This window comes from Pelophylax lessonae, assembly GCF_965119305.1.
Source record: "Pelophylax lessonae genome assembly, chromosome: 3".
Lineage (NCBI taxonomy): Eukaryota > Metazoa > Chordata > Amphibia > Anura > Ranidae > Pelophylax > Pelophylax lessonae.
Genome location: NC_138770.1, coordinates 431,466,744 through 431,483,454, shown reverse-complemented (window position 1 = coordinate 431,483,454; position 16,711 = coordinate 431,466,744). Strand labels below are relative to the sequence as shown.

At 41.6% G+C, this 16,711-nt stretch overlaps 1 protein-coding gene across 1 annotated transcript in view; it reads left to right on the top strand.

Annotated features, from left to right (window-relative positions):
• Positions 1–321: 321 nt before the first annotated feature.
• Positions 322–16,711, top strand: part of LOC309550566 (uncharacterized protein) — a 98,593-nt gene continuing 82,203 nt past the window's right edge. The window contains exons 1-2 of the mRNA XM_082250914.1: positions 322–603; positions 16,145–16,275. Coding sequence (XP_082107040.1) covers positions 391–603; positions 16,145–16,275 — 344 coding nt within the window. The 5' untranslated portion in view covers positions 322–390. The remainder of the gene's footprint in view (positions 604–16,144; positions 16,276–16,711) is intronic.

The window sequence follows — 16,711 nt, the reverse complement described above, 5'->3', positions numbered from 1 at the left end:
TGGCCAAAAAAATAGGCAATGCATGAAGGTAAACTGATCAGGTTTTGACCTAGCCTGAAATAAATTATAAATATACAATATTTAAAGTCCTAGTATTGCAAAAAGACCAATTTCGCTACTTTCCCCAAAGGTAAAGCAATACTTTAAAGGCAAAAAATATTTATTCTTCATCATCATGTACTTTTAATACATCTGACATAGATTCCAGTCATCTGTTGTGTAACCAGTTTACAGAGCTTGCTTGGCATACTGATTCGGCATGTTTGCAATTGCACAATTGAAAACAGTATCTCCTATTTATGTAAATAAGGTGTTTTTCCACACGAGATCCAGTATATATCTCTTGATACAACTTCCTAAAAGTTTAATGCAAAGCTGGCTTTCTGCTTGATGACCAAAATGACTTTCCCTATTTTTTTGTTTTATATTGTATCCTGCGTATACTTTGGTTATGCCGAGGAGAAATTCATTGCAGCAGTCTACGAGCATGTGCCTTTCTTTCCAAATTCCATACAGACTCCTGTATCACAAGAGGATGCTTTGTCTCTTATGAACAAAAATCTTGATGTTTTGGAGACAGCAGTTATAAGAGCAGCACAAAAGGTAATGTTTGATTTGAATTAGTATAACTAATACATGCATTTAAGAAATCTGTTACTTCGTAACTTCTAAGTGGAATTCTCTTAGTTGTTAGTTGTTCTTTTTTGTTTCAATCGTTTTTATTAAGTTTTCAAGTAATAAAAGAAAACAATATAAGGTTACAATATATACAGTATTTAACCTCCAGCAAGTGAAGTATATATAGTGTTAATGACATCAGAAAGGGGACTAAGTTGTTTCCTTTTCCTATACTGTACATTTCCCATTTTTGCTCTAATATAAAGAATTCTACAAATCCATATCTCTCTTCCCTCTATCTCTCTCTCTCGCTCTCCTTTCTCTCTTGCTCTTCTCTCTCTTGCTCTCCTCTCCCTACATTTCTCTCTCCTCTTCTCTTTCCTTCTCCTCCTTCTCCATCTCTTCTTTTTTTCCTCTCCCCTTTTTTGTCTCTCTCTCTCTCTCTCTCTCTCTCTCTCTCTCTCTCTCTCTCTCTCCTCTTTTTCTCCTTCTCCCCCCCCCCCTCTCTCTCTCTCTCTCTCTCTCGCTTCTCTTTTTTTGTTCTCTCTCTCTCTCGCTTCTCGCTTCTCTTTTCTCTCTCTTCTCTCTTCTTTCACATTCAAATAGGCTTTAACCAAAACACCAAAATTGCTAAAGTGATTGGGGAGTTTGTAGGAACTGGATGGGAACAGGGCTGGTGGGGGGTGTTAGTAGCTTTTAGGGCAATTTTTTTTTTTGGGGGGGGGGGTTAAGGCTTAACATAAAGGGGATAAAGGGTGAGTCATTGTAGAGGATTTAAAAGTCCACAGTTTTACATGTCCCTCTCAGTCTGTGACATATTGTGCATACCATTGGCTCCTCTCCTCCCAGTAGAATTTGTAGTTTCCACTTTTCCATAGAAGTTAAGTCTGGGATGAGAGCTGGGATGAGAGCAGAGAAGAAGTAAGTGTGCCCCCACTAAGCATCTTGAAGCATCGCAGCAGGAAATGATCCTCATCCTTCAGTACCCCTTGGACTCTTTGCTAGCACAGTTTACTCTGCTTGGGTTTGTAGGTCTGTCTGTACCATTCTTATTCAATTTCCAGACTGTGGACGCTCAATCTATACAGGTTTAGGGTCTGTCTTTGGGGTCTTGTAGCACCTCCAGGTATAGGACCAGTTTGTAGTCTCTGTGGAGTGACTGTTAAGTAGTTAGTTTCTTGGAGTTTATTTCTTTTCTACATTCCCAAACATATTTTTTTGGGAATAATTCATTATGTCTTCTTTTGGATTTTGTCAGGTTCCATTGTTAGGAGTTGGTGATGAACAAGGTGCTAATAAATGTTCTCTTTTCTCTTTCAACTCTCTTTTCTTTTTTCTCTCTCTATATCATTTCTAAATCACTCTGTCAGTAGCATTACCACAGCAGTTCTTGTTTTTCTAAATCAGACCCATAACATAGTGTTATTACCTACGAGTGTGCCTGCTATCATTTTTTTAAACTTCCTTTAACAGACCAAACTGTCCAGCAAAAGTGGAAGTTTGAAAGGTGGAATAAACTATTTAACACTAACAGGGGTGCTTACGGTCAGATTTATTTTCATTCAATTAAAATTTTTATGCCAATGGGGAAAAACTCTTGAAGTTAAAAAATAGGGATGGGCTAATGGTCTAGTCTGAATGGTTTGGGCATTTGAACTGCACACACTTCTGCTCATTCAGCCCCCCTGTTTGGTGGGAGATAAACATCATATATAGAAGCAGTATTTCGACCACTACCACTTTATACATGACCGCTTCCAACTGTAACTGGCTCCCAAGGAACCGTCTCTAGGAACCACTGATGTCACCGGAAATTCTCGTCCCTCTTAAGCAAAAAAGAGGAAATAACCTATAAGGCCACTTTTTTAAAATAGGTTTTTAATACAGGATTTGTTAAATGATTGTCTTTATTTGTAGGTACAATTTTCCATACTCCTGCACCTGGGGGGCGGTAGCTGGGGAACCCTTATTATTCAAAAGAAAACAAAGGGAGAGAGGTAGTGGCGCTTGGAGAGACACACACAATTACGGTTCAGGCAACCCATGTCTAAGGAGAACTTACTATAAATGTAGGATGGTTCCAATGTACATATAGTCCATTATCAGTCCATATCAAAACAAGTAAAAAAAGAGAGATAAAACAGGAAGTCCATAGCTAAATTGCTCCAATTCTATGACACAGTGGTTGCCAGTTGGGATGATTGAGAAGCAACTCTGTAGGTAAAATACAAGGAAGACAGCAGTTCCATCTAAGAGCAGTAAAAGATTCTTTAATAGATTGGTAAACAACTCACAAACATCAGATAACAACACACTTGTGTAACATGTAGGGTAGTGCTTCTCCTAGCTTGTGTCCATCCGGAATGCTGTGTGTGGTACACCCTGAGAGTTTAGCCATACTGGTGGATTCCAGGGCTCTCCGACAAGCAGCGATGCACTGACAGCTTAGCCATCCCGTCCAGAAGGTCGGGCAGGGGGGTTGACAGGCGCACGTTTGGAGCATGCATGCTCCTTCCTCAGGCCAAATGGAGGCCATAGCAGGTTTTGTCCTTTATGGGCAGAGGCGCTGGCAGTTGACAAGAATTAGCATTCCACTGCACAAGGTGGAAAACAATACCAAATTGTAAAGGACCAGAAACAGTCAGCCATGATCGCCCATAATACATACATAAATAATTAAAAATATAATGGAACACATACTGTATGTAGGACTTTAAATAATGTACTTAGATATTGGTGAATCAAGTTAAAAAAGACCATAAGGGTCCTGCAGGATAAATAAATAGGGAAATTAATACATGTGCTATATAATATATATAGAAAACAAATATATGAAAAGATGAGCAAGAGAAAAGAAAGTATACGAAATATAAAATATATGTATAAATAAAGGAAAATAAGATTAATAATTATATTAAATAAGATAAGAGACCCATAGATTCTGTAGCTCCTAAAGTTGATAGTTGACACAGTTACTAGTGTTCTAAATCTGTCAGATGGAAGCAATAAGTATATGACTCTATTATTAACCATGTAATTAGATATAGAAAATAAATATAAAAAATAGAGATAAAAAAACCTTATATACTAGAAGCTGTGAATCTAAAAAATAAAGGTTCCAAAGATATTGGAACACACGTAACAGTTACCCACCCCTATATGAGGTAGATATTAGTACCTCGGGGCTTGTGTGTAAATGAGACAACGCAATTGTTGTCTGTATGGAAAGGGTATCACAGAGGTAAAGCGTTATTGCTACAAAACAGAGTGGACTTCTAAATCCTCATTTAGGCCTTCCAGGCTCATAGTGACTAGGGTATAGATCCAGTAGGTCTCTCTAGTATGGAGAAAAAGTGTTTGGGGACACTAAATTTGTCCTTTCCTTCCTTAACAGATCATCTATACTCTCTGAACCTCCTCCTAAGGATTCTGATTGTCCGTCTTATGTATAATAGACCACAAGGGCAAGACAGGCAGTTAAATAACAAATTCAGAAGAGAAATTATGAAATTTGTCTAAAATATAGGTCTATCCTTTGGTAGTGGATTTTTTAAACCATGTGGTACATGTTTGCATGTTAGGCACTTTAATTGCAGCACTGATACATTCCCTTGAGGGTCAGAAAGGTTTCAAACATAATGGTGGGGGCACTTTTAGATTTTAGCCTACTCTGGGCTATTTTTTAGCATTACTCGCTTTTGGTGCATCAGTAAGTCATGATTTCAAGTGAGGGTCTTCTAAGAGGATCCCCATTGTTTTTGAAAGATCTGTTCCATGCTATGATGGTGTGCATGGAACTATGTTGGGAAAAGGGTGTTTTGCCTTGGAATGTGACTTGGTATGTTTCAGGCGGAAAGGGGGCCGTATGCTTGTTAGGGATAAGCTTCAAACATTGGCTGTTTGCTCGTTCAACGAATGACAAACATATATGTGTTTCTTCAGGGGAAATTTGAGCGCCTACAACCATAATGCACTGCACGCATGCAGTGCATTATGTGCTTGGCCAAAGCATGCACCCTGACCTCCATGCCTTGGCCAATCAAATCATCTCTGCATGATTGGACAAAGGCAGGCTGCCTTTTAGCCAATCATGGCTCAGGGGCTAAGTACACGCTCCACACTATATAACGGCTGCTTGCACAGCAGTCGCGTGTAGTGTGACTGTGTGGGTGAGATAGAAAGTGGTTGAGGCAGGGAGAGGAACATGATTGAGGAAGAGAGAGGAGAGTGATTTGCAGTTTATCAATTGATTATATATTAGGCCATGGAGTATCTATCAGTCAGTTCAGTATAGAGCATATATTGATCTCTATATATACAAACCCGATTCCTAAAAAGTTGGGACACTACAAATTGTGAATAAAAACAGAAGGCAATGATGTGTTAGTTTCAAATTTCAATATTTTATTCCGAATACAACATAGATAACATATCAAATGTTTAAAATGTATAATTTTAAGGGAAAAATAAGTTAATTTTAATTTTTATGGCATCAACACATCTCCGAAAAGTTGGGACAAGGCCATGTTTACCACTGTGTGGCACCCCCTCTTCTTTTTATAGCTGCCTGCAAACGTCTGGGGACGGAGGAGACAAGTTGCTCAAGTTTAGGAATAGGAATGTTGTTCCATTCTTGTCTAATACAGGCTTCTAGTTGCTCAACTGTCTTAGGTCTTTTTTGTTGCATCTTCCTCTTTATGATGCGCCAAATGTTTTCTATGGGTAAAAGATCTTGACTGCAGGCTGGCCATTTCAGGACCCGGATCCTTCTTCTACGCAGCCATGATGTTGTAATTGATGCAGTATGTGGTCTCGCATTGTCATGTTGGAAAATGCAAGGTCTTCCCTGAAAGAGACGACGTCTGGATGGGAGCATATGTTGTTCTAGAACTTGAAAATACCTTTCAGAATTGATGGTGCCTTTCCAGATGTGTAAGCTGCCCATGCCACACACTCTCATGCAACCCCATACCATCAGAGATGCAGGCTTCTGAACTAAGCGCTGATAACAACTTGGGTTGTCCTTGTCCTCTTTAGTCCGGATGACATGGCGTCACAGATTTCCTAAAAGAACTTCAAATTTTGATTCGTCTGACCACAGAACAGTTTTCCACTTTGCCAAAGTCCATTTTAAATGAGCCTTGGCCCAGATAAAATGCCTGCGCTTCTGGATCATGTTTAGATATGGCTTCTTTTTTGGCCTATAGAGTTTTAGCCGGCAATGGTGAATGGCACGGTGGATTGTGTTCACCTACAATGTTTTCTGGAAGCATTCCGGAGCCCATGTTGTGATTTCCATTACAGTAGCATTCCTGTATGTGATACAGTGCCATCTAAGGGCCCGAAGATCACGGGCATCCAGTATGGTTTTTTGGCCTTGACCCTTACGCACAGAGATTGTTCCAGATTCTCTGAATCTTTGGATGAAATTATGCACTGTAGATGATGATAACTTCAAACTCTTTGCAATTTTTCTCTGAGAAACTCCTTTCTGATATTGCTCCACTATTTTTTACCGCAGCATTGGGGGAATTGGTGATCCTCTGCCCATTTTGAATTCTGAGAGACACTGCCACTCTAAGAGGCTCTTTTTATACCCAATCATGGTGCCAATTGACCTAATAAGTTACAAATTGGTCCTCCAGCTGTTCCTTATATGTACATTTAACTTTTCCAGCCTCTTATTGCTACCTGTCCCAACTGTTTTAGAATGTGTAGCTCTCATGAAATCCAAAATGAGGCAATATTTCGCATTACATTTCTAAATGTCTCACTTTCAACATTTGATATGTTATCTATATTATATTGTGAATAAAATATAATTTTATGAGATTTGTAAATTAGTCCATTCCTTTTTTACTCACAATTTGTACCGTGTCCCAACTTTTTTGGAATTGGGTTTGTGTATGTATATATATATGACAATTGATTATATATTAGCCCATTGAGTATCTATCAGTCAGTTCAGTATAGACCATACATTGACCTCTTGACCCCTCTCTCTCTCTCTCTCTCTCTATATATATATATATATATATATATATATATATATATATATATATATATATATATATATATATATATATATATATATATATAGGCCACTTGAGTATATATTAGGCCATTCAGTATCTATCGGCCATTTCAGTATAGACCATATATTGATATCTACATATATATATATATATATATATATATAGGCCACTTGAGTGTATATCAGGCCATTCAATATCTATTGGTCGGTTTTGTTTAGACCATACATTGATATCTCTATAAATATATATAGACCACTTGAGTATATGTATGTGTGTGTATATATATATATATATATATATATATATATATATATATATATATATATATATATATATATATATATATATATATATATATATATTGGGCCATTCAGTATCTCTTGCTCAGTTCAGTACATAGCAGTGCATTATTTAAAGATTATATATTGATCAACCAGTAATAAAAACCCTCCCAAAATCCACATCATGTCCAAAAGGCCGACAAGGAGAGGCAGATGCTCACAGGCCATGAAAAGAGGGCAAGCAGCCTCTGTGTCCACAGTGAAAAGTTGTGGTCACAGACATGGTGCATCCTCTGCAGGCGGGGAACGCCCGTCCTTTTTTTTCTGGTGCTGGCTGTGTTATACAGCCACAACATGTAGAAGAGTTGGTGGAGTAGATAAATAAGCCGTCCCCATCCTCCTCATCCTCTGACACCCAGGCTACTAGTTTGCTCCCCACTGCAGCTGCCAAAGAGGCCCATTCCACATGGTTCCTTCTCCACAGCTACTGCTTCTGTCACACCACCATCATGCACGGAGGAGTCACATGAACTATTCGATCATAGTGTCAGTGACATGCTGCTGGAGGATGCGCAGCAATTTGAATGCTGTGATGTTGGTTCCCAGGTTGAGGAATGGAATAACCTGAGCCTAGAGAGAGGGGGTGACAATGGCGGACAAGAAACTAGCAGTCATGTTCCCACAGCTGCAGCATACTGCCAAGTTTGCTCCAGTGACAAGGAGGGAGGGGATGATGAGGTCACTGACTGTACTTGGGTGCCTGACAGGATAGAGGAGGAAAGTGAGGGGAAGGAGGAGGAGACACAACTCCAATGAGGCAGTATGTGCTCCAGGGCCGTCATAGGAGTAGCCAACCTATTGCATCACAGCACAGAGCTCCAAGGGTGCAGAGTGCTGCAAACTGCCCGCGGACTTCCAAAAGTTCATTAGTGTGGGCTTTTTTCAGCACATGTGCAGTAGACCGCAGCGTTGCTGTTTGCAACATCTGTCTGAAGGAGGTCACGCATGGCCAGAAAACCAGCCGCTTGGGCACCACATGCTTGACAAGACATATGACGACCTGCCATGCAGTCCGTTGGCAACAGCACCTGAAAGAGCCACAAGATCAAAACAAGCATACTTGCTCCTCATCTGGGATCTCTAACACAACTATACCTCATGTCTTCTCAAAAACCTGCATTGAGAGGGATGAGGGTATAGCAATGAGTGCCACAGAGACTTACACCCAATCTGATAGCAGTACACCACCGCTTGATTTGAGCAGCAGGCAAATTTTACTACCCCAGTTGCTGAACCGGTGAAAGAAATACTGTCCCAGCCATCGCAATCTCAGCGTCTTGATGCTAGCTTGGCCAAATTGCTAGCACTACAATTGCTGCCTTTTCATCTGGTAGACTCTGCTCCCTTTCATGAATTTGTGGAATGTGCTGTACCACAGTGGCAGGTACCAAAAAGATATTTCTTTTCGCATAAGGCCATTCCGGCTCTCTACCGTCATGTGGAAGGTAGTGTTTTGGCCTCGTATCACAGAGCAGTTAGCAGGAAGTTTCACATTACTGCTGACTCTTGGTCCAGCAGGAATGGACAGGGACGTTACATTTCCTTCACGGTGCACTGGGTAACTCTGCTGGCAGCTGGGAAGGATGCAGGACAGGGTTCAGTGTTGCAACTTGTTTTGCCACCACATCTCCAAAAATCTGGTGCTGGTTCTGCCACATCTGGCTACTCCACCACCTCCTCCTCCTCTTCTTCTTCCTCCATGTCCTCTTCTGCTCAATTGTCCTCTGAAGTAGCAGTGCTCCCTAAGCATTCAAGGGGCTACGCAAGCAGTCAGGCTAAAAGATGCCATGCCGTGCTTCAGTTGGTCTGTCTAGGGGATAGGAGTCACACCGGGGCAGAGATTCTGTCAGCTCTGCAGGGGCATACTCGGAGATGGTTGACGCCATGACAGCTTGAGCCAGGAATGGTTGTATGCAACAATGGCACCAACCTTCTCTTCGCCCTCTGACAGAGACACTTGACACATGTTCCATTCTTGGCATGGTCCTGAATCTGGTAGTGAAGTGTTTCTTGACCAGATACCCAGGCTTCCAAGATCTCCTGAGGGAGGCCAGAAAAGTCTGTGGCCATTTCTGCCGTTCATACAATGCCAGTGCGTGCTTATCTGACATTCAATGTGAATTCAACCTGCCCATCAACCGCCTCATTTGTGACATGCCCACTAGGTGAAACTCAACATTGGCAATGCTGCAGCGGCTGCACATGCAGCAGAGGGCCATCAATGAGTACCTGTGTGAGTATGGCACATGGACAGGCTCAGGGGAGCTTGGCTTTTTTTCACCACGCCAGTGGCTTTTGATAAAGGATGCACGCTCCGTCCTGTCACAATTTGAGGAGGCCACAAGGATGGTGAGCCGGGACGATGCATGCATCAGTGACACTATCCATCTGGTCTACCTGCTGGAGCACACACTTCCTGCAATCATGGACAGGGTACTTGAGGCAGAACCACGGCAGGAAGAGGAGGACTTCCTTTCCTCACAAGGCCCCCTTTATGCAGATATCATTCCTGCAAAGCCACAAAACACACAGGAGGGAGAGGAGGAGGAGGAATGTGCCCGCATAGATGTAGAGGATAGCATACAGCAGTCTTCAAGAGATGGTTTTGATTCCCCTGAAACCCCAGGAGTTGTACGTGGTTGGGGAGAGGTTGCTCCTGACAATGTCATCCTTAGTGACCCAGAGGACTCAGAAGCTCATGTCTCCTCAAACTTGCGTTGCATGTGCTCCCTGATTCTGCAAAGCCTGCGAAAGGACCTGAGGATTCGTGCTATCAAGGAAAGGGATAATAACTGGATGGCAACTCTTCTTGATCCAGGTTACAAGGGTAAAGTTGCAGAGCTCATCCTACCTTCGCAGAGGGAGCAGAGGATTAAACATCTTGAGGAGGCCTTGAAGAAAAATTTTGTAACACCTTTTCAGACACTGGGAGGTTAACATTCTCTGGACGTGTTTCTGAGCCATCGTTCAGCCAAAGGAGGAGTGGCAGAGAAGGCGGTCGGCTGACTGATGCTTTTTAAACAGTCTCTTTAGTCCTCAGCAGCACCCAGGGCTGTTAGGTTTAAGCAACCTTTGGCAGGGTCTCCCATCATATGGTGCATGATTATCTAGGGGCAAGAGCAGACTTGGAGACCTTTCCAAGTGAGCATCCACTGGGTTACTGGGTCATGAGGATGGACCACTGGCCAGAACTTTCTCAATTTGCAGTGGAGCTACTGGTCTGTCCTGCTCCCAGCATGCTTTGCAAATGGACATTTAGTGCTGCTGGAGGTTTTGTGACTGAACAAAAGAGTGCGTCTGTCCACAGACTCTGTTGATAATATGACTTTTATCAAAATGAATCAGTCCTGGATCAACAGCAACTATCAAACCCCTGATGCTCATGTAACTGATTGAATTTGCTAGGGGTCTGCCATCCCTTGAAAACTGCATATGCTGCCTATCCTATTCCTCAACCTTGATTCTGCTAGCTTCCAACAATGTTTTTAGTTTTGGTCACCACCAACCCCAAGGCCTAATTTTTCTGAACTTTTATGACAGGTGCATACTATTTAAATTCCGTATATCATTTTTAACAGCAGGCCCTGTCCCTGTGCCCTGCACCCAGCAAGAGTAACTGTGAGGGGTTACAGTGTTCAGGCACCACCAACACCAAAGGCCCAATTTTTGGCACCTGTATGACAAGTATATGCGATTTCAAATTTGTTTGGAATTCTTACCAGCAGGTCCCGTTCCTGCACCCAGCAAGAGTAACTGTGATGGGTTACGGTGTTCAGGCACCACCAACACCAAAGGCCATATTTTTGGCACCTGTATGACAAGTACATGCAATTTCAACTTTGTATGGAATTCTTACCAGCAGGTCCTGTTCCTGCACCCAGAAAGAGTAACTGCGAGGGGTTACGGTGTTCAGGCACCACCAACACCAAGGGCACAATTTCAGTTTCAGTTCCTGCCGATACTAACCTTCCAGATCCCCATCACTCCAGCAGGTTTGCATAGCTGACACCCCATCTTGGCCAGGTCAGATGACAGCACAACGACCCCACTAGATCACTGAACACATACAACACTTGATCTTTGCCAAGTTAAAATTGGTATGGAATTTTTACCAGCAGGGCCCGTTCCTGCGCCCAGCAAGATTAACTGTGATAGGTTGCAGTGTTCAGGCACCACAAACAACCAAGGCCCAAATTTTGTGCACCTGTATGACAAGTACATGCAATTTCAAATTTGTATGGAATTTTTATCAGCAGGGCCTGTTACTGCACCCAGCAAGAGTAACTGCGAGGGGTTGGTTACGGTGTTCAGGCACCACCAACAACCAAGGCCCAATTTTTCTGCACCTGTATGACAAGTACATGCAATTTTCAAAATTTGTATGGAATTTTTACCAGCAGGGCCCATTCCTATGCCCAGCAAGAGTAACTGCGAGGGGTTGGGATGTTCAGGCACCACCAACAACCAAGGCCCAATTTTTCTGCACCTGTATGACCAGTACATGCGATTTGAAATTTGTGTGTATGTTTGTATATGATATTTTTTCCTTTAGAAATGTCAGTATTGCTGCAGCAGGCTACATACATCGTACAGATGCGCTACTTTACAGGCACATTAAAGGGACCCACAAGGCACGATATTTGAAGGAATTTTTCATTGTTATAGTATCACTTTAAGCCTCATTAAAATCAGTAAATCACTCCTCCTTTAATCTGTAAATCACTGCTCCTTTAACCACATAACCACCTCCCACCGCAGTTTTACTGCGGCAGGCAGCCACTCCTGTGCAAAGCGACGTAATACTACGCCGCTCGCTCAGGAGACTCTAGGGGGTGAGCGTGTGCCGCCGGGGACGCGCTCCTGCCCCCGCTCGTTAGTTGGAGAGCCAGTGCGTGTGACAGGCGGCTCAGATGGCTTCCGGCCACTCCCAATCTCCCGCAGCTGAGAGAGAAGGACCGACAGCTGATGTAAACACAGCCGTCTGTCATTCTCCCTGAAGTGATCACAGAGGCTATGTGATCCTGCTATATAGGATCACATGTCTCTGTGATTACTTCACAAGCCATGCCCCCTGACAGTTAGAATCACGCCCCTATGGACACATTTAGCCTCTTGATAACACATACTGTTAACCCCTTCCCTTCCATTGTCTTGTCATTTTTACAGTAACAGTGCATATTTTTAGCACTGATTACTGTAGTAATGTCACTGGTACCCCCAGAAGTGTCAAAAATGTCAGTTAGGGTTCCGATCTGCCTGTCGCACTGTTGCAGTCCCGCAAAAAAAAATCCCAGATCGCCGCCATTACTAGTAAAAAAAAAAAAACAATAAAAATGACATAAATCTTTCCCATAGTTAGTAAACGCAATAACTTTTGCGCAAACCAATCAAAATACACTTATTGCGATTTTTTTTTTTTTTTTTTTTTTACCAAAAATATGTAGCAGAAATCAAATTGGCCTAAAATGTTAAAAAATTTAGATTTTTAAATTTTTTGGAGAATTTAATATAAAAGAATGTGAAAAATATTGTAATTTTTTTCAAAATTGTCGCTCTTTTTTTAGTTTATAGTGCAAAAAATAAAAATCACACAGATGATCAAATACCACCAAAATAAAGCTCTATTTGTGGGAAAAAAAGATCGTCAATTTTTTTTGGGTACAGCATCGCACGACCGCGCAATTGTCCGTTAAAATAATGCAGTGCCGAATCGCAAAATAGGGCCTGGTCATCGAGCAGCCAAATCCTCCGGGGCTAAAGTGGTTAAAAACAATCATTTTTAAAAAAATTTTTTTGCATTGCTACATGTTCCCCAGGTCAGTGCCCGGACCCCGATACACTTTCTTTTGGGCAATAACTTGCATTTAAGCCTTCAAAATAAGGATGTTTGATTTTTGACATTGAGTCCCATAGACTTCAATGGAGTTAGTTTGTTTGTAGAATTAACTTTTCCCCTGTTCGCGATGTTCTGATGCAAACTGAACAGGGGGGTGGGGTGTTCGGCTCATCACTAATGCTTGTCCCCCCCCCCCTCTTTTCCTGGCTAGTCAGACTGTGCTTGGATTAAGGGTCTGGTATGGGTTTTTAAGGGGACCTTCTGCACATTTTTTGGGGTTTTTCTTTTTTGCGTGATAGAGAACCAAAGGTGTGGTATGCTTTTAGGGAAAACTTGCACATTTTTTGTCATTCTTGCTATAGGATGTGCTACATCCAAGCAGCTTATAAGATGATGCCATCCCTGGGTATTTTTTAGCAAGGCTTCAGAGGTACATAAACAACTAACACTAAATTGGCCCTAGTGTGTGTTTGTATGTATGTGAGTTAGGGACCTTGTAAGCTCCTGGAGGGCAGGGATTGATGTGAATGTGCAGCTGCAAATACAGTGAAGGAGTTTAAGCATGCATGGGATAGGCATAAGGCTATCCTTCATATAAGATAGGGCCAGGGACTATTCATAGGATTCAGATATATTGGGCAGACTGGATGGGCCAAATGGTTCTTATCTGCCGACACATTCTATGTTTCTATGTTTCTATGTTTCTATGTAATGTATATGTAAAGTGCTGCATAAATTGACGGCGCAATATAAGTACCTGAAATAAATAAAAATAGCAAGTGCATTATTTAACTTTGGTCAAATTGCACAGTTTGTTTTTTATCTACAGGCACCCCTTACCTGCATAGGCAGTTTTTTGGTAAAGGTACATCCCCACTACCCCCACCTCCCCCTGCCGATGTAATCATTCAGAGCAGCAGGGGTTAAAACAGCTACAGGGAATTCTCTTCTGCATCCTGCCAGATTCACCATACTACAGCAACTGAATGACATAGGACCAGGAGGAGCTGTTGATCAACCGCCCATAGCCCATTCCCCTTTCAGAGATCATGTATCATCCTGTGCTATCTTTCTTAGCCACAGTCCCAAAGCAAGTAACGCCATGAGGATTTTTTTTTTCTTTCAATTGCTGCATACTTGTTCTGCTTGTATGGCTAAGGGGAATAGAAAAAGATAGCCTGGCAACCAACATTTTATGACTATGCTGTCCTCCTATTTCTTTCATGAGAGGTGTACTTTAAAACCCAACTGAATTCACAGAAATAGCATTTATGTGTTTAAGTATGACTGTGAAGTCTAATATACTACAGAAAATATGCAATGCACTTCGTAACAGGTGTACAACTTTAAACAACAAGAACAGAAGTATATTGCACTCTTTATTGCACAAAATAATCATCAGGGATTCTTACCAAAAACAGCAATATACAGTGCCTTGCGAAAGTATTCGGCCCCCTTGAACTTTGCGAACTTTTGCTACATTTCAGGCTTCAAACATAAAGATATAAAACTGTAATTTTTTGTGAAGAATCAACAACAAGTGGGACACAATCATGAAGTGGAATGAAATTTATAGGATATTTCAAACTTTTTTAACAAATAAAAAACTGAAAAATTGGGCGTGCAAAATTATTCAGCCCCTTTACTTTCAGTGCAGCAAACTCTCTCCAGAAGTTCAGTGAGGATCTCTGAATGATCCAATGTTGACCTAAATTACTAATGATGATAAAATAGAATCCACCTGTGTGTAATCAAGTCTCCGTATAAATGCACCTGCACTGTGATAGTCTCAGAGGTCCGTTTTAAAGCGCAGAGAGCATCATGAAGAACAAGGAACACACCAGGCAGGTCCTGAGATACTGTTGTGAAGAAGTTTAAAGCCGGATTTGGATACAAAAAGATTTCCCAAGCTTTAAACATCCCAAGGAGCACTGTGCAAGCGATAATATTGAAATCGAAGGAGTATCAGACCACTGCAAATCTACGAAGACCTGGCCGTCCCTCTAAATTTTCAGCTCATACAAGGAGAAGACTGATCAGAAATGCAGCCAAGAGGCCCATGATCACTCTGGATGAACTGCAGAGATCTACAGCTGAGGTGGGAGACTCTGTCCATAGGACAACAATCAGTCGTATACTACACAAATCTGGCCTTTATGGAAGAGTGGCAAGAAGAAAGCCATTTCTTAAAGATATCCATAAAAAGTGTCGTTTAAAGTTTGCCACAAGCCACCAGGGAGACACACCAAACATGTGGAAGAAGGTGCTCTGGTCAGATGAAACCAAAATCAAACTTTTTGGCAACAATGCAAAACGTTATGTTTGGCGTAAAAGCAACACAGCTCATCACCCTTAACACTTTTCTTCAGCAGGGACAGGGAAGATGGTTAAAATTGATGGGAAGATGGATGGAGCCAAATACAGGACCATTCTGGAAGAAAACCTGATGGAGTCTGCAAAAGACCTGAGACTGGGACGGAGATTTGTCTTCCAACAAGACAATGATCCAAAACATAAAGCAAAATCTACAATGGAATGGTTCACAAATAAACATATCCAGGTGTTAGAATGGCCAAGTCAAAGTCCAGACCTGAATCCAATCGAGAATCTGTGGAAAGAACTGAAAACTGCTGTTCACAAACGCTCTACATCCAACCTCACTTTGCTTGAGCTGTTTTGCAAGGAGGAATGGGCAAAAATTTCAGTCTCTCGATGTGCAAAACTGATAGAGACATACCCCAAGCGACTTACAGCTGTAATCGCAGCAAAAGGCGGTGCTACAAAGTATTAACTTAAGGGGGCTGAATAATTTTGCACGCCCAATTTTTCAGTTTTTTATTTGTTAAAAAAGTTTGAAATATCCAATAAATTTCATTCCACTTCATGATTGTGTCCCACTTGTTGTTGATTCTTCACAAAAAATTACAGTTTTATATCTTTATGTTTGAAGCCTGAAATGCGGCAAAAGGTTGAAAAGTTCAAGTGGGTGAATACTTTCGCAAGGCACTGTATGTATGTGTGTATATATATATATATATATATAGTTTGGAATTTTCGGAGTCTTTTTTTTTTAGGAAAAAACTGTTGATTTTTACATGTAGAAGAGAAATGCCAGAATTGGAAGTGGGAAAAAAAGCAAAAAGAAGAAAAAAAACAATATAGTATGTATTACTTTGCTATAAGTTATTGCCGAATTAGCAGATCCATAGAAGAAATGTAAAAATTGAGAGGTGAAGTGGTTACACAAAAAATAAACATATACAGCTAGAATGTGTTGTATTTGTTTTGATTACTGAATGAATGCTTATTTGCAGAAAGCACACATCATTGTGACTCCTGAATATGCTATATGTTGTTTTGGTTTGAGCCGAGAAGCAGTATATCCTTACCTTGAAGATATACCTGAACCTGCAGTTAACTGGATTCCATGCAATGATCCACAAAGGTGAGACTTATTCCAATGAATGATATTATTGACGAGAGAATAAGGCCCCTTTCACACGGGCTTTCCGATCCGGTCCACCTATCAGTTTTTTCAGGTGGATCTGATTGGATGCTCCATGCAGTCCTATGAAGCAGTGGATGTCAGTGGTGACACCCGCTGCTATCCGATTCGATCCTGTCTGTGAAATCCACACAGATGGAAAACCTATTTTCCATCCGTCTGGAGGATCGGATAGGATCGGATGAAAATGGACAGGCGGTCTGTTTTCATCCGATCTCCAAAAGAGGAGAGCGGTGATCTGACAGCTCCGTCTCAGCACAGAGAGTGGAGACGGACCGATCCCCGAGTCTGCCAGGCGGAAAGCCTGTGTGAAAGGAGCCAAAGTGTAGCTCTTGACTTTTAGTAAACACACACTCACTCACCTGTCTCAGGATCC